Source organism: Schistocerca gregaria, chromosome 1 (assembly GCF_023897955.1).
Source record: "Schistocerca gregaria isolate iqSchGreg1 chromosome 1, iqSchGreg1.2, whole genome shotgun sequence".
NCBI classification, from domain to species: Eukaryota; Metazoa; Arthropoda; class Insecta; order Orthoptera; family Acrididae; genus Schistocerca; species Schistocerca gregaria.
In genome coordinates this window covers 130,166,396-130,194,103 of record NC_064920.1, presented here as the reverse complement: position 1 = coordinate 130,194,103, position 27,708 = coordinate 130,166,396, and the positions used below count along the sequence as shown (strand labels likewise).

The following is a 27,708-nucleotide window of genomic DNA, read 5'->3' as shown; positions in this document are numbered from 1 at the left end:
CTCTTACCTCAACAGTAGGATCCAACTAATGATGCAATGAGGAAATACACGATTTGACCATAAGTCTCCGGACAGTCCACTAAACATACATTGTGCTATTCCAGACTAAGCATTCTACAGTTAAAAATGCTTGCATCTATATAATAAAGGGGCTTTCTGTCAGAGTGAGTAAAAGTCAGACAATTGTGGGCATTTAAACTGCACATGATTACAGGAGTTCACAGCTTCAGGTAGTCCACCAAAAACATTTCACAAGAATTTCGTATGATCAGGTCCACTGTCAGTGACATTTGTGGAGCGGAAATGCCACAAAAGCACAAAACCCAGTAATTAATCTGTGATATTGTAAAACTGGTAGCATAAACTGTCAAAATGTAAAAAGCACGTTTATACATTCTTGGTAATTATCATAGAGGCCTTCTGCTGTAGATCTGGTGCAGATCTGATTCACACAAATTCGTCGAGAAGCAAAAAAATTCCACTTATGTGATCATGCCTCATATGCTAAGAAGCCACAGAGTATAACAAATGAGTAAATTGATTAGAATGGAGTAAGCTACACCATCATTGATATTCTGAATGACAAAAGAAGCACAAGTAACCTATCTGATAGGATGTCAATGATTGAAGTGTAGTATTAATGAATGGCAGAAACGGGTAAAACATGTTTTGTCTATAAAGGAATGTTTATGTCTTTATGAAAGATCTGCACAGTGGTGGCGATCCCACTATTAGTGAAAATGAAGTGTTGTGTCACAGTGTGAGAGAAACTGCAACATCAGGAACTGATTAACTACTCCTCGGAGGCAATGGAAAAGATTATGTACATAAGAACAAAAACACACCCATCTCAAAGTAAGATAGAAAGGCTGTATCTTCACAGAATATATCAATTTTCTATTTATGAATAAGATTACACAAAATTTGAGACAAAGTATTGCAACAGGTAATTCCTGTCAGTTGTCAACAGCATTTAATAGTGCACTGCACAGTACCTTCTAGAGAAACTCCATTATTAGAGTATCAGAGGTCTTATAGATAAATGGTTTTCATCCAATCTGAGTAAAAGAATGCAAAGCGTCACATTAATAAACCCTGAAACAGCATTTTCATAATTGAGAATAGTCACTACAGGTATATGATGCTAAATCCATCATTGAAGCACTGTAAATGTGTACATATAGAGATTGTAATGATGATTCATGAAAAATGAAAATAACTAAACTAAGCAATACTGCCACTTCCATAACAGTGCACTGCTCAGCAAGCAAATAGGTCACCTGGTTGGCTGAACCATTGCCACTGCTATGTATCACCAGACAATGAAGCAGGATGAGGTTTTCACCAATTTAGAGTACGATATGTCAGACTTTGGAGTCCAACTAAGCAAATTTTAGCATTATGTAGTACTACAACTACAGCAGTTGAATAAATACAATTGAAGTATCAGGATTAGTATTAGCAGTAGCAGTATTAGAAGAAGAAGATTATCAGAGTAGAAAATCCAAGATGGAATGTAATAATATTATAAGAAGGAAAGTCGCTACTCACCAAATAGCGGAGATGCTGAGCCGCAGACAGGTACAATACAAAGATTCTCACAGTTATAGCTTTCATCCATTAGGCCTTTGTCAACAATAGACACACACACACGCACACACACACACACACACACACACACACACACACACACACACAAAACTGCATTTTCAGGCAACTGAAACCCCACTGCAGTCGTGTGTGTGAGTTGTGTGTGTTTGCACGAGAGTGTCTACTATTGACTAAGGCCTCAATAGCCAAAAGCTATAATTGTGAGAGTCGGTATTGTGCCTATCAGTGACTTAACATCTCCACTATATGGCGAGTAGCACCTTTCCTTCTCATATCAGTTTCAGAGTAGAGTAGCACGGATCTTTATGGGTGGGCATGTCTTGAGTTCTATTGGTGGAATCTGTTACTTATTGTACTAGAATATCAAAGTAAGATTTAGGAAAGCCAATTACAGGGCAACATTCTTCTGAATTCCAAAGTTTTTAAAAACACAGAGTGCAATTACTTTGTGAAAGGTTCTTGTTAATAGTTATTCAGCTCAGTCTCACCTTTATTTTATTTCAATTCATGTTGTGTCCTTATTGCATTATTATTAAGATTGAAAACTTCTTTTCCCCTTTATTTTTATATTTATATTCAGTTTCATTTTACTATCACCTGTGTACTACAAGCACAGAATAAACGTTAACCTTTATTAACCTGTGCTTATAAATAGATAACAACCGACACTGAATTTTATTAACTGCTATATCAGAATCTACAACTGTTATAAGCAAAATATATAAACAAATCCCTGACTCGTATCTGTATGTTTGGCTCTTTCTTTTCTCTTTTTAATATTCGCTATACTTCCATATTAGTAATGAAGTAACTGCTCGAAAGGCAGAAATTGTATGTGTGTTTCTTAGTTTGTATGAATGTGTCAGAAAATATAATTTATTCAGAACTGATAAGGGATGTGAGCTATTAAAATTAGCGAAATGGTTATGGCAGTGATATGTACACTATGTGATCCAAAGTATCCGGACACCTGGCTGAAAATTACTTACAAGTACATGGCACCCTCCACTGGCAATGCTGGAATTCAATATGACGTTGGCCTAACCTTAGCCTTGATGACAGCTTCCACTCCCGCAGGCACATGTTCAATCAGGTGCTGGAAGGTTTCTTGGGGAATGGCAACCCATTCTTCTTGGAGTGCTGCACTGAGGAGAGGTATCAATGTCGGTTGGTGAGGTCAGGCACAAAACCGGCGTTTCAAAACATCCAAAAAGTTTTCTATAGGTCTCAGGTCAGGACTCTGCGCAAGCGAGTCCATTACAGGGATGTTACCGTCACGTAACCATTCCACCACAGGCTGTTCCTTATGAACATGTGCTCGATCGTGTTGAAAGATGCAATCGCCATACCTGAATTGCTCTTCAACAGTGGGAAGCAAGAAGGTGCTTAAAACATCAATTTAGGCCTGTACTATGATAGTGCCACACAAAACAACAAGGGGTGCAAGCCCCCACCACGAAAAACATGACCACACCATAACAACACCGCCTCCAAATTTTACTGTTGCCAATACACACACTGGCAGATGACGTTCACCGGGCATTCACCACACCCACACCCTGCCATCGGACCGCCACATTGTGTACCAAGATTTTTCACTCCGTACAACATTTTTCCACTGTTCAATCATCCAATGTTTACACTCCTTACACCAAGCTAGGCTTAGTTTGACATTTATCGACGTGAGGTGTGACTTACGAGCAGCCACTTGACTGTGAAATCGAAGTTCTCACCTCCCGCCTAACTGTCATAGTACTGGCAGTGGATCCTGATGCAGTTTGGAATTCCTGTGTGATGGTCTGGATAGACATCTGCCTATTACACATTGTGACCCTCTTCAACTGTCAGTGGTCTCTGTCAGTCAACAGATGAGGCTGGCCTGAACGCTTTTGTGCTGTATGTGTCCCTTCACGCTTCCACTTCACTATCACATTGGAAACAGTGGACATAGGAATGTTTAGGAGTGTGGAAATCTCATGTATAGACATATGACACAAGTGACACCCAATCACCTGACCTCGTTCGAAGTCCGTGAGCTCCGTGGAGTGCCCCATTCTGCTCTCTTACGATGTCTAATGACTACCGAGGTCGCTGACAGAGTACCTGGCAGTAGGTGGCAGAATAATGCACCTAATAAGAAAAACATATATTTTTGGGGGTGTCCAGATACTTTTGATCACACAGTGTAGCATCATCACATCAAAGAAAGAGCAAGCATTATTACATACCCAAAATATGGAAGCTAGTGAAATATATCACCAAAATGGCTAATCAGTAAAGGTTACCAGATGTCAAGGGTAGATTAGTTGTACTGAAATCCCGAACTTTATTAAATATGTCACATTAACAATATTCACATTGAAAATATTTAATCAATAACGAATATTCATCACATACATATTTGCAATATCTACTGTCATACCTGCTCAACAAGTTGATAAGCAATCTTTGGATCAACTTCTACCAAGGAACCGTGTTTTTCATTCAAAACTGGGCTTGATGTAGTACGTCTGGCAGATTGTTTGGCACGTTCATGTTCGTGTACAGGAGATACAGATTGACCATCACCCTACAGAACAACAATGAGTATAAAAAAATTGTTCATCAAACCGTAAAATAATTATGTCATTTCATGCTTTCTCAGTGTAGCAAATATTGATAACATTTGATAAAATTAAAATGTTTATTTATAAAAGCTTCAAATAAATACAGAAATTCTCTTTATTAAAAATAGGAAGTAGTAGTCTGGTAATAAGAATGCATTGAGACCAAGCAATGCCAACAGCATTGTTGGTCTGAAGATTGCCTCTGTCCTCTGTCATCCATTTTTAAACCTTGAAAGCTAGCAGGTTTGTGATGGCCACCCTCAACTTACGGTAACCACAACTACTTCAAACATAATCAGTTAGAAGTGACAGCAGCTTACTTGCATAATTCATCACTTGTTCAGTTAGTCGATGTGAATGCATGATGAAGACACCTAGCCAACTCCACTGTCAGAGTTACACTTAAGAAAAGTCACGCAACCTATTACTTCATCTCTATGAAAGGACCACGATTTGAATGAGACTCGGCACATGAAATTTTCTTACACTTAACAGAGGTCTAATGGAACAAGCATCTGCTTTAACTAACAATCTAGTGTGTGCACCACTTCATAGTTCACACATAAAGTTTGTGCTTAATTTGGCCACTAGAGACCACCTGGCATGCTAATACAACAGCAACTGCATGTACGACCTACCGGCTATGGCCCCTGTTGGAACTAATGAACATACAGGCCAGAACGCAAGGTTACACTGGAAACCTGTGTACTGCTAATTGTATTGTACCTTATCCTCCACATATGTGTACTGTTCACACAGCAAATTACAGTGTTTTTAGGTTAGAACCCTAATTTGGTGATGAGTACAGTATTCAACTCCATGTGTTCCACTTGCCATTAGTCCTTTGTGTTTAATGTCCATGGATGCATTGCTTAAATCTCTTCTTGAGCAACAGGAGGTGCTGACAGTTGCTGTTTCCAGTTTCACGACTACACTGGCACAACTTGTGGCCCCACTAACAGCATATCTGCCACTGTTCCCCAAATAGGGTGATGCAGGAGAAGATTGTGATGGCTGTGGCAACATTTCCTCGCATTCAAGAAGCCAGATGTAAACTTGTACAAGACCCTTTTTTTTGTACATTTCACCACACGGGCGTCAGCTGTTGTGTCAGCTTGCCTCCTTACAAGAATCTTCACATCTTTCATTCGATCAGATTTGTGAGCTAATTTCTACCTATCACTGTAAATGTACTCACATTATAGCTGCTTGTGTGGAGTATTACCATTGCCAAAAGTGACCAAACCGTCATAGAAGCCATGGGCAGCAAGACTACATGGACTTAGCCATTATCGTACTTTTCTGACAAATGTTCATAAGGAATCCTATGCCAATCAAATGGTTTGCGATGCTATCATACGTTTTGTTCCCGATAAGGAAGTCCGAAATTGATCTCAGTGTGAAAATTCTACAATTACAGAAGTACTGGGCATAGCTCAGTCATTCAAGTTCCACAGTCTGTATGTAGTCAGATAGAAGCCTGGTCCGAAGTTTCAGAAATCAGTTCCTCTCACCCCTCTCAGCCTTCAGCCAGTTTGCAAGGGAACGTAAATGCTAATGCAGAGTCCAGCACATGTCCCAGTGTCACACAGGTAATCAATGTTTGCAACAACAGTATGTGTCACAACAGTAACAGCACTGCCTTCATGCCCATACTACTCCATTCAACACGAACAGACTATGTGTACCAAGTGCTGGGTAACGTGAAACAGGTGTCACAAGAAAAGACACATTGCTTCTGTATGTAACTCCTTTTAATACCTGACGGAGGACAAAACAAACATGTATGTAAACTGTGTGTCAGCTGTGATGGCGTCTCAAAGCAAGTTGTACACTGAAATTTAACAAGTCATTAAGAATGCAGAAGGACATGGGTGCAGTAGCAACATTGGTGAATTCTCAGATTTATGTCGACTTGGGTTCTCCCTCCCTGACTCCAGCGTCATGGAGGCTCGTGAGTTATATATAACAAGCAACTGATTTCCATTTTGGACAGTTTTCTGTACCTCTATCTTACAAGACTGTGGTTTGTTCGTTAACATTCCTAGTTGTGGCCAATGCTTACATTGAAAATCCGTTTGCTTTGGACTCTTTTTGAGCTGTTTGAATTCTCCATTGCTGATGAAGTGCATTTGGTTTCTGATCAAGTTCCATATCAACAGTTAGATGCTCTCTGTGCTGAATTTTCCCCTATTTTTTTCTAGGACTGGGGTGCTCAACAAAATTTGAGGCTCATATTACAATGAAGCAGTCCACCTGCCCATTTTGTTCCAGGATACTTTACAGAGTCAAGTAAAGGCACAATCAGATTGTCTTCAATACCTTGATGTTATTCAACCTCTGTCTTGCAGTGAACAGTCAGCAACACTCGAGGTAGCCACAAAACCTGCAAGTAAATTACACCTCTGTGGTGTTTTTTACAAGTCTATTAGTGCACAGTCAATCACTGATACCTATCCTTTGTTGCGCCCTGACACGCTGTTAGTAAAATTGCTGGGGGAGGGGGGGCATTATTTTTCAAAGATTTATTTTCTGCTGGCACTTGACGAGGAATCTAAATGCCTTCTAGTCATCATCATCCCATTTGGATTTTATCAATACCAGAATTTGCCTTTTGGTGTGGCAAGAACACTGCCTATTTTTCAACACCTTTAAGAGCAAACTTTTGTATCATTTCTAAGCTACATAAACTATTTATATAGCATAAAAGTGTCTGGTGCCTCTACAGATGAAAATCTGCAGAATCTCCGTGGTCTATTTTCTGTTTTACGGTCTGCAGGGCTAAAGTTCAATTCGGAGAAGATACAGATTTTTCAACCATCCATTATTAATTTGGGTTTCGAAGTGTCGCACACCGGCATTAAACTATTGTGCCAGCATATTGAAGCTATTACCTTGTTGCCACCCCTCATGTCCATCAAGGAATTACAGGCATTTTTAGACAAAATTGCCTACCACCACTAATTCATACTGGATGCTGCTACTGTGACACAACCACTCCATGCACTGTTATGAAAAGATGTTTCTTTCCAACTGATCCCTGGCTTGTGACCAGGCATTCAGTAGCTGAAACCTAAGCTCCAGTCCCTAGCTTGGTCACTTTTCAGCCGGGCCAGCACCTTGTGTTGCTGACGGGCATCTCTGTTTGGCCTTGGCGCTGTCCTTGCTCATAAGCATGTGGACGATTCTGAATGCCCCATTGCATATGCCTCTAAGTCCTTAAATTCAGCACAACAGCATTATTCTCAGCAAGAGAAAGAGGCTTTGGTGATCAAGTATGCTCTAAAAAAATTAATGTTTTTCTACATAGGTCTAAGTTTCACCTGACCACCGATCACAAACCACTGGTGCTTCTTTTAAACCCTTCAGCATCCTTGTCAGACAAAGCCACAAGTCGCTTACAGCGATTGGCTCTTTTCCTGCCATGATACAATTATGAGATACATTTTTGAACTACAGCGCAACATACAAATGCTGGTGCATTATTGCATTTTCCTATTGGTCCAGATTCCAAGTTTGATAAAGAGGAATTACTTTGTTTTCATTTAGACACAGACGCTCAAAATGTTGTCAATGGTTTCCTATTACTAGCACTAAAACTGCAGCTGCAGTAGCGATGCATTGTGTCTTAAGCAAAGCTGTTTCTTTTGTGTAACACAGCTGACTGGACAAACCTCGGGGCACGGCTTCTGATCTTTTGAGAAACTATTTTGCATTACAATATCATATTTCTCTTTGGGATGGGGCGCTGCTGGTAGCTACAAATGACACCAGTCCACGGGTTGTAGTCGTGTCAATCCTTCAGTGTAAAGATTGTGTATTTATTACATGTGGATCAAAGGGGTGTGTCACTTACAAAAGTGTCAGCATGCAGACATACTGTTTGGCCATACATTGATGGGGAAACAGGACAGGTTGTTGCAGCCCTTCCATAGTGTGCCACCCATCATGTGGCTCTCTGTGCTGCTTTACCACCAAGGCTAGATCCACAGCAACCTTGTGAATGAATGTGTAGTAACCAAGTAATAAAGGAAACGGATCCCAATAACATAAATATGGCTTAATTCATAAGCCTCTGAACAATAACAGAAAAGCCTCTTGTGAATCCATGTCACAAGACATGGAACTTCTGATGTTAGCAGTGCAACTGAATGAACATGGAATCTGATACAGCTGGCAGATGATTCACATACATGCACGCACACAGTGACAGCACACTCGGAACACTCACATTCATATGCACTAATAAGAGGAAACAGCACACTCTCTCTCATGCATAGTGAGAGTCCAGATGACAGGAGGTGGTGCCAGTACCCTGACAAGAGACACATCCATTGGATCTGTAGTGGCAGTAACTGGTGCCGACAAAGGGGCCAGGACAGTGTGTCAGGTAGGCACGAGAGCATAGGGCCGGAATACAGAGGGGCACGAGCACGCACAAGGGCAGTGGATCTGCTCGGTGGTCGATGACAGCACTGGAGGGGAAGGTGCCATCGCCACCTTGAGGTCATCATCAGCAGGCAGGCCCCAGTGCGGAGAAGAGGAGATGGACCACTGGTGATGAGGGCTGAGGTGGTGATGGTGGGAGGGTCGGCAGAGGCGGCACGACTGGAGCAGCAGGCGGCGACAACGGACCTGAGGGCGGAGATAGACTGGCACCCTGAGCCAGGAAGCTGGAACCTCACGGCACCGCACAAAGAGGTTGAGCCAATGGGATGGGGGCACCTCCACAGTAGGCGACAATGGGCTCAAGGCAGAGGGCAGTGGGGCAGGCAGTGGTGACAGGGCCGCAACCTGTGAATCTGTAGCTTCCAGTGCAAGCAGGGGTGCAACTGATCAAAGCCATGCGCCACCAACCATCAGCTATATGAATGTCACAGAGATGGTGTCCCCAGTGGCAGGCAACAGTGGCCGATATTCACTTGGGCCAGTGACCCAACTCTTGCACCCACACCGGTGATCCTGACACAAAGCAGCCAAATGAACCTGACCGCAGCAGGTGCGGTACAGGGCACAGAAAGTGGAGGAGCACGAGTGGCTGCCGGCCATGAAGCAACTCAGCTGCACTCTGGTCCCCCATAGGCGTGAAGCAACAGGTGCTCAGCAAACAGAGAAAGGCATCATTCGGCAAAGAATACACAATAAACTACTTCGTTTGGGACTTAAATGTACACTCTGATCATTCTGCTTTACCATTTCATTGAGAATGGAATGGTGCAGCCATAACAAGGTGAATGCTATGATGGGAACGAAGTAATTTAAAAGCGAGAGAAACAAACTGGGGCCCATTGTTGGAAACTAGACAACAACCCCTCAATAAGAACAAACACCCCTAAAGCATAAGAACCACGAAAATGCATCCACAACCAAGAGCTAATAGGAATTTTCACAACTGGCAGTGAGTCGACCAGTGGGACAGATGCCCTGGTAGCTGCCCACTGTCTGGCATGTTGCTCATAAGCAACAACAAAACAGACATTTTTGCCATCAACTCCTTGCCAAAAAACATGCCTCCTAGCCAAAAGTTTAGTGCATGGAACTTCCCAATGGTCCTGATGGAGAAGATGTAGAACCTTGTACCATTATGTTGTGGGAATGCTGACCCTGGGAGAGAGGTCTTCCGTAGACGACAGTGAAACACCAACAAAAACAGAGAGATGATACTGTAAGGAGTCTGAAGCCCAACCCTGCAGTTTCTCTGGCCAGCCCTGTTGAACAAACTGAATCACCTGGCGGAGAAAGAGTTGGGTGTCAACAGCAGCTGCTATGCACAAGCTCATAATTGGGAAACACTCGACCACAGCCTGCATTTCAATATCGAGATGGAAGCAAAGAAATTCTTCATGATAAAAGTTGTGATCAGGACCCATAGAAAGGTGGGACAATGTGTCTGCATTGGCATGTTTAGACGTAAGTCAAAAATGGATTTTGTAATTTTAGTGAGACAAGAACACCACCCAGTGCTGTAGGTGGTGTGCTGCCTTGTCAGGCAGCAAAGTATGAGGGTTAAACAATGAAACAAATGGTTTATTGTCAGAAACAAGGTAATACCCACAACCATGCATGACAAACATGAAATATCCTGAGAGCATAGAATATGGCAAGAGCCTCTTCTTCTTCTTCTTCGCTAAACAAGGGGCCAAGAGTAGTTTGGATTTCAACATTTGAAAAATAAATTCATAATCTGGGCTCCAGCAAAAAAGTACATTGTTGTGTAACGATGTGTGTAATGAGTGGCCCAATGTGGCTGCCGCCAGCAGGAATTTATGGTAGGAGGCTATCTTCCCTGGGAAGATCTCAAGCTCCTTTGTGGACGAGGAGCAAGATACGAATTTAACCACAGAGATGTGGTCTAGTAGAGGGCAAACACCATCCCACGAGACCTCTAATCCCAAATAAACAATAGAAGGTTGGAAAAAAAGAAATATTTCATGAGGTTACGCCTTAAGCCTGAGGGCTGTTGGACAGAAAACAGAGTGCAAATTTTTCAGGTGATTAGCTGTGGAGGAGCCCAAAACAACACTATCATCCAGATAATTAATGTAAACCGAAAAGGCATAGTCAATTGTTCTAAAGTCATTGTAAAATATCAGGGGTGCTAGCGACATGAAAAGGAAGGTGCAAATACTGACAGATACTAAAAGGAGTATTCAAAACAAGAACTCGCCAAGACTTGTTGTCCACAAGAGCCCGGAGATCTGATTCAGACACATCAATTTTACGAAAGTACTGGCCACCCAATATTTTTGATAACAGTTCCCCCTGATGTGGGAGAGGATATGTATCCAGGATTGACTGCACTATGACAATAGTACTGAAGTCACCCCATGAGCAAAGCTTCCGATGGTTTCTGAATAACAAACAGCAGAGATGACCAATCACTCCCAATAACATGTTGCACCATGCCTAGAGATTGAAGTCTGTCCAATTCTGCTGTCACATGGCCAAGCTATGGATTTCAAAGAAATATAAGCAGAACGTTCAAAGAATTTCGTACCAGATCTGACAAGAGGTGAACAGCATTGGTGACAGAAAATCCAAATGCCTGAAATGCATGCATCCCCAATAAGTTCTGAACACTAGCATCAGCAACCACCAAAAATGTAATGTAATGAACCACTGACATAAGAGGCAGATGCCGTAAATTGTTCCAGCAGCGCAATCTTCTGTTTTTTATAACTCCCCAGTTTCTGTGTGACCGGGGTCAATGGCGGTAGGCCTAAACTCTCAGAGCTTTGAGAATTCAATAACGTCACTGCAGCACTTTTGTCTATTTTTGTAGCTGGAGCACTTGGCAAAATGTTTACTCGTGCAAGCTATCTGTCATCCTAGTGGGCACATCTTTTGACACTGCTGCCACATCACCCCACACTTCAATTTGGTCACCTGCTGCCTGAGAAACTTCTAGAGATAGTGCTATTTACAAAAACTTCTGTCAATGGGGGGATTTCCCCAGAGTCGAAGCCTCCTGCTGCACTTCCTTATTCAGAGTTAAACAGGTAATTGTGTCATGCACCACAGAGTCTGCATAAGAGTCATTATGGACATCTGTAACAAACTTACACTTATGGCTAAGGCCTTGAAGCTCAGATGCACAGGCCTTGCGGCATCGGTAGAATTCAACTTGCATCGCTATGATCTGTTCGCTTGTGATGATAGTTGGATGATACATTGCACATGTTATCAAGAGTAAGAACTGCTGGTTCTTGTAAGGGGGCAAGCAGACACAGTAATTGACACTTTTTGGGTGGAAATCACAAGAGGACAAAGGCTTTGGCCAAATTCAAGTCTGTCACACAAAGCCAGAAACTGCTGTCTGAGTCCTTTTTCGTAAGCTCCCAAATCCTCAGCTGAATCATCATACAGGAGAAAAGTGGGTGAATGGAAGCTGACAAGAGCCAGTGACATGGTGACCATAATGACTAACTTGATTAAACTGCATATAAAGACTGCACACACGGAAACCATTCCAAACTCATTGCCAATTGTATAGTGACCAAGTAATATATGAAATTGATCCAAGTAACACAAATATAGATTTATTCATAAACCTCTGAAAAATAACAGAAAAAACCTTTTGTAAATCTGCATATAACAAGACATAGAACGACTGATGTTACAAGGAAAACTAAATGAACACAAAGAGGGTTACTGAGAGCTGCTCCATGCCTATATATGTGTGAGCTGTCAGCACTTGGTGGTGTGGAGGCGGTGCCTTGCGCGTCTCCTACAGGTGGCCTTCAGCGTCCGGCCTGCACTGATACAGTTGGTGGCTGATAGGAGCACAAATGTGCAGCAGCAGCAGCACACAAAGAGCACTCACACTTGTAGAAGGATACAGCAGAATTCATGTACATTTTGTGGGACCTTTTTTGAATTTCTACTGACTTCTTGTAATTGATGCTTTTTCTAAGTTTCTGTATGTGATGCATTGTCTGCCTACTTCGGCGGCAGCAATAAATTCTGTTTTGTCAATTTTTGCAATGGAAGGTCTTCCACACACAAAAGTTACCGACATTGGCTCCCAGTTCACATCTCAGAAATTTGAAGATTTATGTAAAAAAAGTGGTCTCCACCATGTCACGGCTCCTTTTTTCCACCCTCAACTGAACCGGTAAACAGAATGACTAGTACAAACATTTAAGACTCAGATGAAGAAATATGTATTTTAATAACCGTTTAAATTTTGTGTCAAATTGTTTGTGCTCTCTGTAGATTAATTCAGACGTTCTTTGCACAACTGTTTTTAGCGTGGATAGGGAGTGCAACTGCTATGTTCGGATGCAGGCTGAGTTGGCATCCCTTCGTTCCCAGCTTCAGGCAGTGTTGGCTTCGGTCATACAGCTTGAGGCTCTTGCCAATGGGCATCACCGTAGGGGTCCGGATGGGGGTTTGTCGGGGACGGCCAGCTCGTCCCATGCATCCCCCGATCGGACTACGACTGTGAATACCCAGGATACTGTCCACATTGAGGCTGATCCCTCACCTGTGGTAGAGTGGGAGGTCATCTCGAGGTGTGGCAGGGGGCGAAAGACATTCCAAAGTGCTGAACGGAAGGCCTCTCCAGTTTGTCTGACGAACCGGTTACAGGCTCTGTCTCCGGCTGATACTGATGTTCGGCCGGAGATGTCTGCTTGGCCTGTTCCAGAGGTTGCCCCTCAGTCTGCAAGATCCAGGCAGTCGCAGAGGGTGGGCTTGCTGGTAGTTGGGAGCTCCAATGTCAGGCGTGTAATGGGGCTCCTTAGGGATATGGCAGCAAGAGAGGGGAAGAAAACCAATGTGCACTCCGTGTGCATACCGGGGGGAGTCATTTCAGATGTGGAAAGGGTCCTTCCGGTTGCCATGAAGGGTACAGGGTGCACCCATCTGCAGGTGATCGCTCATGTCGGCACCAATGATGTGTGTCGCTATGGATTGGAGGAAATCCTCTCTGGCTTCCGGCGGCTATCTGATTTGGTGAAGACTGCCAGTCTCGCTAGCGAGAGCTCACCATCTGCAGCATTGTCGACAGGACTGACTGCAGACCTTTGGTACAGAGCCGAGTGGAGGGTCTGAATCAGAGGCTGAGACAGTTGTGCGACCGTGTGGGCTGCAGATTCCTCGACTTGCGCCATAGGGTGGTGGGGTTTCGGGTTCCGCTGGATAGGGCAGGAATCCACTACACGCAACAAGCGGCTACACGGGTAGCAGGGGCTGTGTGGCGTGAACTGGGCGGTTTTTTAGGTTAGATGGCCTCGAGCAAGTACACAAAGGGCAACAGCCTCAACGGGTGCAGGGCAAAGTCAGGACATGCGGGGACCAAGCAGCAATCGGTATTGTAATTGTAAACTGTCGAAGCTGCGTTGGTAAAGTACCGGAACTTCAAGTGCTGATAGAAAGCACCGAAGCTGAAATCGTTATAGGTACAGAAAGCTGGCTGAAGCCAGAGATAAATTCTGCCGAAATTTTTACAAAGGCACAGATGGTGTTTAGAAAGGATAGATTAAATGCAACCAGTGGTGGCGTGTTTGTCGCTGTTAGTAGTAGATTATCCTGTAGTGAAGTAGAAGTGGATAGTTCCTGTGAAATATTATGGGTGGAGGTTACACTCAACAACCGAGCTAGGTTAATAATTGGCTCCTTTTACTGACCTCCCGACTCAGCAGCATTAGTGGCCGAACAGCTACGAGAAAATTTGGAATACATTTCACATAAATTTTCTCAGCATATTATAGTCTTAGGTGGAGATTTCAATTTACCAGGTATAGACTGGGATACTCAGATGTTTAGGACGGGTGGTAGGGACAGAGCATCGAGTGACATTCTACTGAGTGTACTATCCAAAAATTACCTCGAGCAATTAAACAGAGAACCGACTCATGGAGATAACATCTTGGACCTACCGATAACAAACAGGCCCGAACTTTTCGACTCTGTAATTGCATTACAGGGAATTAGTGATCATAAGGCCGTTGCAGCATCCCTGAATATGGAAGTTAATAGGAATATAAAAAAAAGGGAGGAAGGTTTATCTGTTTAGCAAGAGTAATAGAAGGCAGATTTCAGACTACCTAACAGATCAAAACGAAATTTTCTGTTCCGACACTGAGAATGTTGAGTGTTTATGGAAAAAGTTTAAGGCAATTGTAAAATGCGTTTTAGACAGGTACATGCCGAGTAAAACTTTGAGGGATGGGAAAAACCCACCGTGGTTGAACAACAAAGTTAGGAAACTACTGCGGAAGCAAAGAGAGCTTCACTCCAAGTTTAAACACAGCCAAAACCTCTCAGACAAACAGAACCTAAACGATGTCAAAGTTAGCGTAAGGAGGGCTATGCGTGAAGCGTTCAGTGAACTCGAGAGTAAAATTCTATGTACCGACTTGACAGAAAATCCTAGGAAGTTCTGGTCTTACGTTAAATCAGTAAGTGGCTCGAAACAGCATATCCAGACACTCCGGGATGATGATGGCTTTGAAACAGAGGATGACACGCGTAAAGCTGAAATACTAAACACCTTTTTCCAAAGATGTTTCACAGAGGAAGACCGCACTGCAGTTCCTTCTCTAAATCCTCGCACAAACTAAAAAATGGCTGACATCGAAATAAGTGCCCAAGGAATAGAAAAGCAACTGAAATCACTAAACAGAGGAAAGTCCACTGGACCTGACGGAATACCAATTCGATTCTACACAGAGTACGCGAACGAACTTGCCCCCCTTCTAACAGCCGTGTACCGCAAGTCTCTAAAGGAACGGAAGGTTCCAAATGATTGGAAAAGAGCACAGGTAGTCCCAGTCTAGGGTCATTGAGCAGATGCGCAAAACTATAGACCTATATCTCTGACGTCAATCTGTTGTAGAATTTTAGAACATGTTTTTTGCTCGAGTATCATGTCGTTTTTGGAAACCCAGAATCTACTCTGTAGGAATCAACATGGATTCCGGAAACAGCGATCGTGTGAGACCCAACTTGCTTTATTTGTTCATGAGACCCAGAAGTTATTAGATACAGGCTCCCAGGTAGATGCTATTTTCCTAGACTTCCGGAAGGCGTTCGATACCGTTCCGCACTGTCGCCTGATAAACACAGTAAGAGCTTACGGAATATCAGACCAGCTGTGTGGCTGGATTGAAGAGTTTTTAGCAAACAGAACACAGCATGTTGTTATCAATGGAGAGACGTCCACAGATGTTAAAGTAACCTCTGGCGTGCCACAGGGGAGTGTTATGGGACCATTGCTTTTCACAATATATATAAATGACCTAGTAGATAGAGTCGGAAGTTCCATGCGGCTTTTCGCGGATGATGCTGTAGTATACAGAGAAGTTGCAGCATTAGAAAATTGTAGCGAAATGCAGGAAGATCTGCAGTGGATAGGCACTTGGTGTAGGGAGTGGCAACTGACCCTTAACATAGACAAATGTAATGTATTGTGAATACATAGAAAGAAGGATCCTTTATTGTGTGATTATATGATAGCGGAACAAACACTGGTAGGAGTTACTTCTGTTAAATATCTGGGAGTATGCGTGCGGAACGTACTGAAATGGAATGATTATATAAAATTAACTGTTGGTAAGGCGGGTACCAGGTTGAGATTCATTGCAAGAGTCCTTAGAAAATGTAGTTCATCAACAAAGAAGGTGGCTTACAAAACACTCGTTCGACCTATACTTGAGTATTGCTTATCAGTGTGGGTTCCGTACCAGATCGGGTTGACGGAGGAGATAGAGTAGATCCAAAGAAGAGCGGCGCGTTTCGCCACAGGGTTATTTGGTAACCTTGATAGCGTTACGGAGATGTTTAGCAAACTCAAGTGGCAGACTCTGCAAGAGAGGCGCTCTGCATCGCGGTGTAGCTTGTTCGCCAGGTTTCGAGAGGGTGCGTTTCTGGATGAGGTATCGAATATACTGATTCCCCCTACTTATACCTCCCGTGGAGATCACGAATGAAAATTAGAGAGATTCGAGTGCGCACGGAGGCTTTCAGACAGTCTTTCTTCCTGCGAACCATACGCGACTGGAACAGAAAAGGGAGGTAATGACAGTGGCACGTAAAGTGCTCTCTGCCACACACCGTTGGGTGGCTTGCGGAGTATGAATGTAGATGTAGATGTATATGTGTCACTGGAAGTAGCTCTTAACCTGTTTCTCAGTTCTTATAGATTCATTCCTGTTGGCGATAAGGATCCAGCAGGCCCTGGACTCTGCTACTTCTGCTCGAGAATACCTGTGACCAATATGTCTGTGTCTTCCACACAGTTGAGGGCAGAGTGTTGGGAAACGTCAACCAAGACCACACATGGCCAGCTGTGCACTGGGTGTTCCTCTGCTGCTCCTGCATCTTCTGTCTGTCTGGTCATCTCCTATATCGCAGCGGTGCCCTCACCTTCTCCATTGCCACTGCCAACGTTTTCACAACTGTCTCCTCTGCTGTGGATGTCTCCTGCAGGTGGAAGGAGTTCATCTCATGCACTGTCACAGCCAACACCTCTGCCACTGCTCCCTCCATTGTAGCAGTCGCCGCCTGTCCTGCCACCTTCGCTGCAACCTCCTTCCCTGGTGTTGGACTCTGAAGAGAAAAAGGAAGCTGCGCCAGCATCATCTGTCCTACCATACGGTATTTCACGGGAGAGGGGGGCTGGCACCACATCTGTCCATGATCATGCCACTTCTGACCCTATGTACGGATGGCTGTGTGTCACATGACTTAACAACCTACATCGACCACAAGAAATGGATACGAGCACCACGCTCACTTCTTCACAAAGGAAGAGGAGGGCTGTAACTATGAACTTACTATGTGCACTGCTTCGTAGTCTATGTGTGGAGTTTGTGCTGGATTTGGCCATAGAGCTCACTTGGACTGCTAATATGATGGCAGTTGCATGCACAGCCTGCTGACTGGACCTCTGTTGGAACTAACGAGTATAGAGGCCAGAGTGGAAGGCTCCGCCAGCTACTTCTGTATTGTAACGTGTCTGCTGTTTGAGCAATAAATTATAATGTTCTTGTGTTAGAACAGTATCTGAGGCTATCATTAAAATTTCACAGTTATTTATAGTACAGCCTTCTAGTCAACAACAACAACAACAACAACAACAACAATAATAATAATAATAATAATAACAATAATAATTATAAAAGAAATAGCATAAGGCATACCACCAACACCACAAGTATTGGATATTAAATACTGGCTCAGTATGGAAAGCAGAATAAAATAAATGATAATACGATTTTTAAAGAACCCATCATGCATCAAACTGAAGTGATTTGAGAACACTCCAGTAATCTTAACTCTAGGTGCCTGGACTGAAATCTGAATCTCGTAACCCAAACATTAGCCCAATGCATTTGTAACTGTGTCTTTTCAGTTGGGCTATGCCAGTCCTCTTCTATCTTCCTTAGGTGGCTCCAACTCTAATCTCATTTTTACACATCCCTCATTATACTATAATGTCATTGGGTTACAATATCAACCAATAGTTTGAGCTCTCATTTTAAATTCTGCATACATCTTATTGTATTTTCCAACAACTGCATGATTTTTTTAAGAAGAAAAGTAACTCCAAGTACAGCATACTTTTGCTTTGATTTACTAATGTAGCCAGATGAGAGGTAAAATGATGTTACAGAAATCTCATTGTTTATAATACACTGATCACATGTGTTATCGGATGGGTGGATAGTGGGGTATGGTGTTATTGAAAGGTGAACATGTAATCAGAACCAACAATAGTAGTCATTTGCCACATGACTTACCTCTCACACATGCATAGCCATTGATCATGAAAATCTTCCAATGCTGACCATTGCTCACCTCATCTGTTTGGCAAACTTACTTTGCTTGCTAGAATAGCCCCTTTTAAATGGCTGCTGACTAAGGGGTGGTCTGATGTGAGACAGTCATTTCTGTGCACAGGCAAAGTTACCCGTGTACTGCCTCTGTTCTGCATCATTCAGGCAGAAAAAAGTAAATTCTTACATATGGTACAAGTTAGATGCAGGGCATTCAGTAATTTCTGGCAACAAAATTTCTTACATGTGTGATCCATAAAATTACACTGACGAGCAGCTAAAATGGAAATGATTGTCAATTTGGAGAGCAGCAACATCACCACCACACAATCTGGAAAGTGCTGTGCCCGCAACATCATAGTAAATTCTACTATTGTAAATAATTAAATAAATAAGGGATTAGAAGCTAATTTCAAATATTTCTTGTCATTACAAATATAATTAAGCATACTTACATTAACAAACATGTTAGGGTTGGTTATGTAAGGTAAAACAGTCTCTAAAGTGCATTTTTATTTTTGTGCTTCTAGTCATGATTGGAGGCCCTAATTTTACGTTTCACTATAATACAAAAAGACTAACAAATTTATATTTCATTATGTCTGCTATTTTTCTTCCACTGTATCATTTGTTGGAGCTTAATAAAATCGGTTAGCCATGTGTGACAAGTGCGTATGTTGCTGCAGTTTAGTTTAACAGGGAATTTTATGTGAAAATTGGAAGTTACAGCTTCACTGGGGTGAGTGTAGTGACAAAGAGAATGGGGTGCTCAGTGAGGCTCTTCCATGGAACTGCAGATTATGGCAGAAATATTGGAAAATCAAGGAAGAGCAGGCAAAGATTTGTGCCCTTCAGGCAGAGTCAGAAAACATACAATTTGTGAACACTTTGAAGCGTAGATGATAAGAGTTGCTTGAAAGAGGTTGCAAGCAAAGGGCAGACATGAGAAAATTTTGTTAGCAAATTCAGTTAAGCAATACATTTCACTTGCTACCATAATTAAAGAAGAAACAGCCTCATATTGCTGTAAAGGAATACAGAGTTCAATGAAATAATGTCAGTAAACTTACAGAACAAGAAAAGAAAAGGTTAGCTGCGAAGTAGCATCATGCGATGGGAGTGTATCAGAACGTACAAGAATAATTAGGTCACAAGTCTTGTGAAACCAAATGCTAAACTTTGCCAAGTATAGAATACTTAGGACAAATGATTTTAACATAGAAGATCAGGTGTTGATGGTTGGGACAGCTGGATATATCCTGCCTAGAAACACAAAACACGGCATTAGGGGTGATCTCCACAAAATAGTAACAGTTACTGAGCACAGAAATGTGGATTTTGTGGAGGTTCTGTGAAGTCATGGCAGGCTTCGGGTTAACTTTGCAGTAAAATTAGTGAACAGAGAAATGGAAATGCCGTGTGCCTAGGGCCTCCCGTTGGGTAGACCGTTCGCCTGGTGCAAGTCTTTCGAGGTGATGCCACTTCAGCGACTTGCGTGTTGATGGGGTGAAATGATGATGGTAAGGACAACATAACACCCACTTCCTGGGCGGAGAAAATCTCCAACCCAGCCACGAACCAAACCTGGACCAATAGGTATGACATTCCGTCGTGCTGACCACTTAGCTACCAAGGGTGGACAACAGATGAGGGGGCTCCTTGAGATGGATGCAAAATCTCATATTGGTACTGTTCCAGTAGTGGCTGTAAGAGGCACAGGCTGTGAAGCAGTCACTGAAATGAACAATGTCATGTTTGAGAGAGTGTTCATCAACAGGGTGTCAACTTGTTTCTTGGCCACAGCTTGTCGGTGGCCATTCATGCAAACAGACAGCTTGTTGCTTGTCATGCCCACATAGACTGCAGCACAGGGATTGGTTGGTAGGACATGTTCTGAGGCATCGAGGGATCACCAATTTAGTACTGAAGGGCAGCATGGAGGGTAAAAATCGTAGAGGGAGACCAAGAGATGAATACACGAAGCAGATTCAGAAAGATGTAGGTTGCAGTAGTTATTTGGAGATTAAGAAGCTCATGCAGGATAGAGTAGCAAGGAGGGCTGCATCAAACCAGTCTCTGGACTGAAGACCACAGCAACAATGATAACAACAAGAGTTTATGGAATGTGTGGTTCAGCACATGCCATGCCTGGCTTAGTTCTTATTTTAGAAACAGAAAACAGAAAGTTTCCATAGGCTATTCAAATAACACAAAAAAGGACATTAGAGTACAGGAATGGTGAGAACAACCATTGGTAAAAACTGTCTAATTAAAGCTCAACACTTCGTTCCAGATTTGGGTGCTAACTGAGTAAGGATGCAGAGGTCTCCTGCATAACCACACACCACGGTTAAAAAATTGCATGTAGCACTTCAAAGCTGTTCTTGTGTTTCCAATCAGCAACATGTAATAGTCTTTAATTTAATACACACAAATATTCACTTCTGAAAACTATAAAATTACGAGTCAGAAGGGCTGGTCTATAGGATGTCCCAGAATGAAAGGTCAGTATTTAGGACTACGACAAGAATGACCATTCAAACCTAAAAAATTATAGTGAACATGGGCTCTAAAACACATAGTTTAAGAGCTACAAACATTTCTTCATTTCAATACTGTGAAAAAATCTCTTCTATTGCAAGCTCCATGCTTTTCATATTTTCGGAGAAGGCAGAATGGACCAAAACAAGAAAAATATCCATAGAAGAATATAATAAAATAATTAAAGGAAGGGGGATTGTACATTAACAATGGTCAAGTCCAAGATCCTGTTGAAAAGTTAAGAAATATTGTAGGGCGAGTTCCCATCTCGTGAGTTCAGTATTGGGCAAGATGGTGCAAATGGCCCATGTGATGTAGCAGGCACTCATATGCCACGAGTCTAAGCAATAAGCCACGTCTGAACTCTTTACTTAATCTTCCAGTCTCAGCAAATCTCTCACTTGATATCAATCAGAGCCATAATCTTTTCTTTCCAAAGGTCTAGCCTCCAAATCCCCCACCTAAATTGAGTCACACTATCCTCACCAAAGATTTGCTTTCATTCAGTTGTAACTGCAATGAGAAATACACCTTCATCACTAAATCCCAATTCATAATGAAGAAAGTTAACGTCAAACCCTGTATAGAACAATACCAGATCAATTCTTTTCAGGCATTACAGAATTCCACACTTTCAGCATTGCCTGTCAGTCCTGCCCAAAAACAGTCACTGAAACCCCAAAAGTTACTCAAGCAGAGTCCCGAGCCATCAGTGATCTGAATAGACTGCTCTATCATCAACATCCCTGCAAACAAAGCCGTGGCATATTACTGTAATGACTAAGCGGCAGAGGAGATATGTCAGTTCTTGGACTCCTCAATATACACAACAATTCCAACTGATCACGTCCTTTCCACCCAGACTGATGGGCAGAAAATGCTCAACACAATAGACCCTCACATTTGCTTCCACAGAGCTCTTTACCCCTCCAGATTCCCCACCAAGTAATCACTTCTCAAAAAAGACCATAACAGCCATACAGGCCACCCCATAGTAGCCGACTATAAAACCTCCACTGAACCCATCTCAGCCAAGGAAAACTAGCTCCTTCAACCCACTACGCAGAGCCTTCCACGCTACATAAAAAGACACGAACCACTTCCTGGAATGTCTGCAATCCATTCCAAGTATTCTCCCAGCTGTAACTATTCTTATCACAATCGATGTAATCCCACTCTTTTTTAAGTGTTACAGGAATTTCAGATACATGCACAGCCTCTCAGATCTAGAACACTACCTGTACACCTTCATAATCTTATTTATTGTCACAAATAGCCTACATCTTCCTTATGCTTACATTCTTCACCTTAGGGGCACACTCAAATAAATCGGAGAAACTGCTTTGAGAACCAGAATGCACCCATTTTATGCCTACTTTTCATGGGTCACATGGAAGAGGCATTCATCAACCCACACAAGCTGGGTCCCTCTGGTCTGTTACAAATTTATTGATGACATTTTTGTTGTCTGGACTCAATTCATGCAACAGCTTAACTCCTTTGCTCAATTCAAGTTCACCTGGCCTCTTTCCAGATCCAAAGCCACTTTCCTAGATACTGATCTCCACCTTATCCACACATCCAAATCTCAATCTATAAAATATATTTTTCCCATGTGGAAGTTTCTTTCTATTTTATTTACGAATCTTTGTTTTTAAAACAAACATTCAGTTTGAAAGCTGTGACCCATCCACTTCAAAAACTCCCTTCCCTATGGCTTAGGTGTTGTTGGGAAACATATCTGCTCAGCCACGACATTTCTAACATCTACACCAACAACTTGTCCCAGGCTTTCCCCTCCCATAATTGCCCCATAGTTCTTTAACACAAACAAATCTTCCACATAGTTTCATCCTATCACCCTCTGAGAAAGTAATCACTTCCAAAAAACTCTAAAGCATTCTCCTTGTCACCCAGTATCAAGAAGGCCATGAATGTCTCATACTTTGCTCGGTGAAACATATTATTTCCTCCAGTCAAGCCCTGAAATTAGATCCTTTTCCTCAGATCCCCTCATCACTCCACCAACCATCATCTTCTATTGCCCTCTTAATCTCCATAACATTCTTATCCGACCATACTGCATTACCATAAAATTATACCCACCCCAAGGCTCCAAACCCTGCAGTCAGGAAGTATTGGCCAGCCATTCTGTCTTGTATTTTTATATTATGGTGTGAACTAAAATGCAAAAACAGTAGAGGAAATGGCTCAAAACAGTTTCTTGAAGAAGAATATGAAAAACTGTTGTAATTTATGACATACAAGCACAATATGAACAGAACATAGTATCCATCGCGTTAAGTTAGAAATTTGTGCTCAACATGAAACAATGTTTGAAACTATATATTATGCGGATTAACGACTATGAAGAGTGGCAGTGAAGCACCATTTAAGAGGAATTAAGTACCTCGTGGATCTGTAAACTGTCACTTACAGCAATGCGACCATCGGTTGACCCATTATGTTGTAAGGCACTGTCTGAGCCAGTCAGCAGCTTCACCAGCTCTTGCCGATCATGAGGCAGTGACCCACCACTCTGAGCCTGCTCCTGTTTCAGCACAGCCAAGCAGTTCTCCACAAACTGATGCCATCGCTCTAGCCCCACCTGTGTGATGCGTACAAAATAAAAGATCTTTTTTAATTTTTAAAAATTTCTTGAACATGGTGTAAATTAATGCTTCAGGGAATAAATAACAGCTAGTGTGTTAAGTGTTTAACTTTCTGTTAGAACAGGGCTGATATATAGGTGAAGTCTTTCTGAAAGAAAAACCTTAGTATTTGCCAGAATTTATTTAGGGAAAAATCTAAATGTGGATGATGGTTTCGATCCTCTTGCTCCCAAATACTACTCCATGCTTTAACCGCTGAGCCACCTTACTTGGTAGGGAATACACGGTTGGTGAAGAGAGTTGTTCATATCGAAATAACATTCCTATGTAAATGATTTATCCATTATTAAAATGTTATTTGAAATTAATAAACACATTGGTCAACGAGAACATTATGACCACCAACATACTGACGATATAAACCCATCCAGGCAATAGCACCATCAATTGGCGAGGGCTGCTAATCAGACACACATACAGTGTGTACAATATCAGCGAGCATGCTGTATGTGTGTAGAACAGGGAAAGAGGGCGATCAATCCGAGTTTGACGGAGGGTAGATTGTGATAGCCCAGAGGCTTGGCACGAGCATTTCGGAAACTGCATGACTGGTGTGTTTGAGGAATGATGTTATGAGTGCCTTTAAAATGTGATGAAAACAAGGTGAAACCATGTCCAGACATTGTGGGGTTGGGTGGCCACCTCTCATTAAATATGTCTGGTGTTGCAGGGCAGATTGGTGAAACAGGGCAGATGGCATACTGTGGCGGAATGAACATAAGATTTTAATGCTGGGCTGAGTACAAGTTTGTCTGAACAGACAGTGCATCAAACACTCCTAATGATGGGCCTCCATAACCAATGACCCATGCTTGCGCCAAAGTTAACACCACGACATTGGCAACTACAACTGAACTGGGAATGTGGCCATCAATATTGGACATTGGCGCAGTGGCAGGGCACTGAATGGTCTGACAAATCCCAATACCTTCTTCATCATGCCGATGGGAAGGCACAAATCTGTCTTTGTCCAGGGGAACCATTTCTTTACAGCTGTGCTGCAGAACTGAGACAAGCAAGTGACTGCTCCATTATGCTCTGGGGAACATTCGCATAGGTATCCATGGGTGCAATAGAGATTGTGCAAGGCACCATGATGACCAAGGAGTATCATACAGTGCTTGTAGACCACATACACCCCTTCATGATGATAATGTTTCCTGATGACAGTGACATTTTTCAACAAGATTATGCATCATGTCACAAGACCGGGACAGGGATGGAGAGGTTTGAGGAACACAGCTGAACGTGGCGTCAGAGCTCCTTGCCCCCTCCCCAGAATTTATGGGAATTAGTTGATTTGTGGGTGTAGAAGTGGTGCCAATTCCCTCCAGTGACCTACCAAGGCCTCATTGCTTCCATGCCGCAATGTGTTGCTATTGTTATCCTCGCCAAAGGCAGACATACCATCTATGAGGTAGGTGGTCATAATGTTCTGGCTGATCAGTGTGTATTAGTCTCATAAATATTTAACGAATGTTTATAAATAACCATATATTAAAAACAAAGATTTCAAGACTTACCAAGCGGGAAAGCGCCGGCAGACAGGCACAATGAACAAAACACACAAACACACACACAGAATTACTAGCTTTCGCAACCGATGGTTGCTTCTTCAGGAAGGAGAGGGGAAGACGAAAGGATGTGGGTTTTAAGGGAGAGGGTAAGGAGTCATTCCAATCCCGGAAGCGGAAAGACTTCCCTTAGGGGGAAAAATAGGACAGATGTACACTCGCACCGCGGATGGGTGTGTGTGTGTGTGTGTGTGTGTGTGTGTGTGTGTGTGTGTGTGTGTGTGAGCGCGCGTGTGCGCGCGAGAGTGTACACCTGTCCTTTTTTCCCCCCTAAGGTAAGTCTTTCCAGTTCCAGGATTGGAATGACTCCTTACCCTCTCCCTTTGAACCCACATCCCATCTTCTTTCCCTCTCCTTCCCTCTTTCCTGATGAAGCAACCTTGGGTTGCGAAAGCTTGATATTTGTGTATTTTTTGTTGTGTCTATCAACATACCAGCACTTTCTTGTTTCGTAAGTTACATCATCTTTGCTTTTTTATATATATTTTCCCCACATGGAATGTTTCCCTCTATATTACCATTTCATATTCCGTAATGACCTCTTCAAAAAACTTTGTGCCATTTCCGACTGTTTTGATCTAAGGTTGGCAGACTTACAGGCAGAAATCAAAAATCAAAGAACAAACTCTAAGGACAGACAATTAACCCCTACATTTTCCTAAAATTGGAAATAATTTGCCCTGGAACACAACAAGTCTGCCTCAGGTTCATTAACAATCAATTGTTTTCTTGTACAGTGTACCAACTATTAAGTGGAAAGTTCTGGCAGAACGTAAATATTTAGAAGTAAAGGAGACCATTCATTGAATAGCAAAGGTATTGAGTCATTGTGTGTGTGTGTGTGTGTGTGTGTGTGTGTGTGTGTGTGTGTGTGTGTGTGTGTGTGTGTGTGTTTTACTCTAGTTTGTTAAAAGATTTATTCTGAAAGGTAGTAAAGCTTTCTTTCTCCTTTGTGTGTACTTCCAACAACTCAATTCCTCTGCTATTCGCCGAGTTGTTTCCTTCACTCAACTACTGTGAGCCACCCACTCACATGTTCCACATTTTCTGCAGTTCTTAAAAATTTCAGCCTTTCAGGGTATGACATCTAGCAGCAGACTGTAAATCAGTTAAGTGTCTCTTGTGTGTGGCATTAGCTACACCTCCTTCAAGTGCCTACTTTATAAACTGCCTCACAGCTGCTAACAACAATTAAGATTCACTAAGCAGTCATCACAATATTGCATTCTCACACAAATCATTTAGTACTGAAGTTGCCCAACAACTTCCTATTTAATTATCAGCTAATGTGTTATACTAAAATAACATCACCACGTCATGATAACTATGGTTACACCTATACTTCACATAATGATCTCTTGAGACATTCTTAGTAGAGCAGCAATGAAATCAAAGAGCCTGCATCTAAAATTTAGCAGATCTGTTTGGCATTCAAAATAAAACAAATTTTGTGCAGAAAATATTATTTCATGGTACATAATATTAAAAGTTAGAAAAAGTTCAAAGCCTATGCAAGGATTGAAAATATAAGCATTTTGATTATAAAGTAAAATCAGACAGAAAAATAAAATACAGATGTGAAATCGCATATTACTCACTCTCTCTCTCCACCCCCCCCCCCCCCCCCCCACACACACACAGTAAATTATTAAAAAATGCAGAAAATATGATTTTTCCCCAATAAATAAACACTCCATAAACAAACAAAATGTGATCATCCAGTAGCAGCAAGCATAGGAACTAATAACAATTGAAACTATAAATTTACTGTAACCAGTCACAATTTATTTTCTGTGCAATACACATTTTAGAATTTGAAACCTCTGTCATCAGGTGGATTTATGTCAATTAATAAAGCATGTATGTGTTGGATGTACAGCTATTGGGTAGTCTGCGACACTGTTTCCAGTGATCACATACAATTTGTGTCGCTAAGGTGATTATGTATACGACGCAAACAACGGTTGCCTGTGACCAATGGAGACAGTGTGACACATTACACAAAAGTTATACATCTTATTAATTGTCATAAATCCACCCAACAACAGATACTTCTGAGAAAGTGGAAATAAATAAATTGTGACTGATCAGAGTAGGGAGGTAGTTTCAGTTGTTATTTACAAAAGTCTTGATAAAGCTTAACCCAAAAGTTCAAATTTAAAAATGACTAAAAATAATCTATCAAATGCAGAGGTATTAGATTTATTGTTGCAGGTAGTGTATATACCATCAGCTGGCATCAATTTCGCACTCAAAAGACTACAAAAATCATTTGATTGCTGAATAACAGTAATTTTCCTTGTTCTGACAGAGCTGATAATTAAGAATGTTAAAATGTTGCATTTGCTTCACAGCATCCCTTCTGGGCTGCTTCTATAACACTATCCATCTAGTCAATTTTTCTCTCTCAATTCTCCTTCTC

At 42.1% G+C, this 27,708-nt stretch overlaps 1 protein-coding gene across 3 annotated transcripts in view; it reads right to left on the bottom strand.

Annotated features, from left to right (window-relative positions):
• The window catches only part of LOC126334819 (NCK-interacting protein with SH3 domain), an 88,694-nt gene that overhangs the window by 42,717 nt on the left and 18,269 nt on the right, over nt 1-27,708 (bottom strand). For 2 of the 3 annotated variants that reach the window (XM_049997466.1, XM_049997485.1), the window contains 3 exons: nt 23,478-23,648; nt 17,088-17,270; nt 4,034-4,180 (listed from right to left, as the gene is read on the bottom strand). In XM_049997466.1, coding sequence (XP_049853423.1) covers nt 4,034-4,180; nt 17,088-17,270; nt 23,478-23,648 — 501 coding nt within the window. The remainder of the gene's footprint in view (nt 1-4,033; nt 4,181-17,087; nt 17,271-23,477; nt 23,649-27,708) is intronic. The other variant, XM_049997476.1, reaches the window with a different exon arrangement.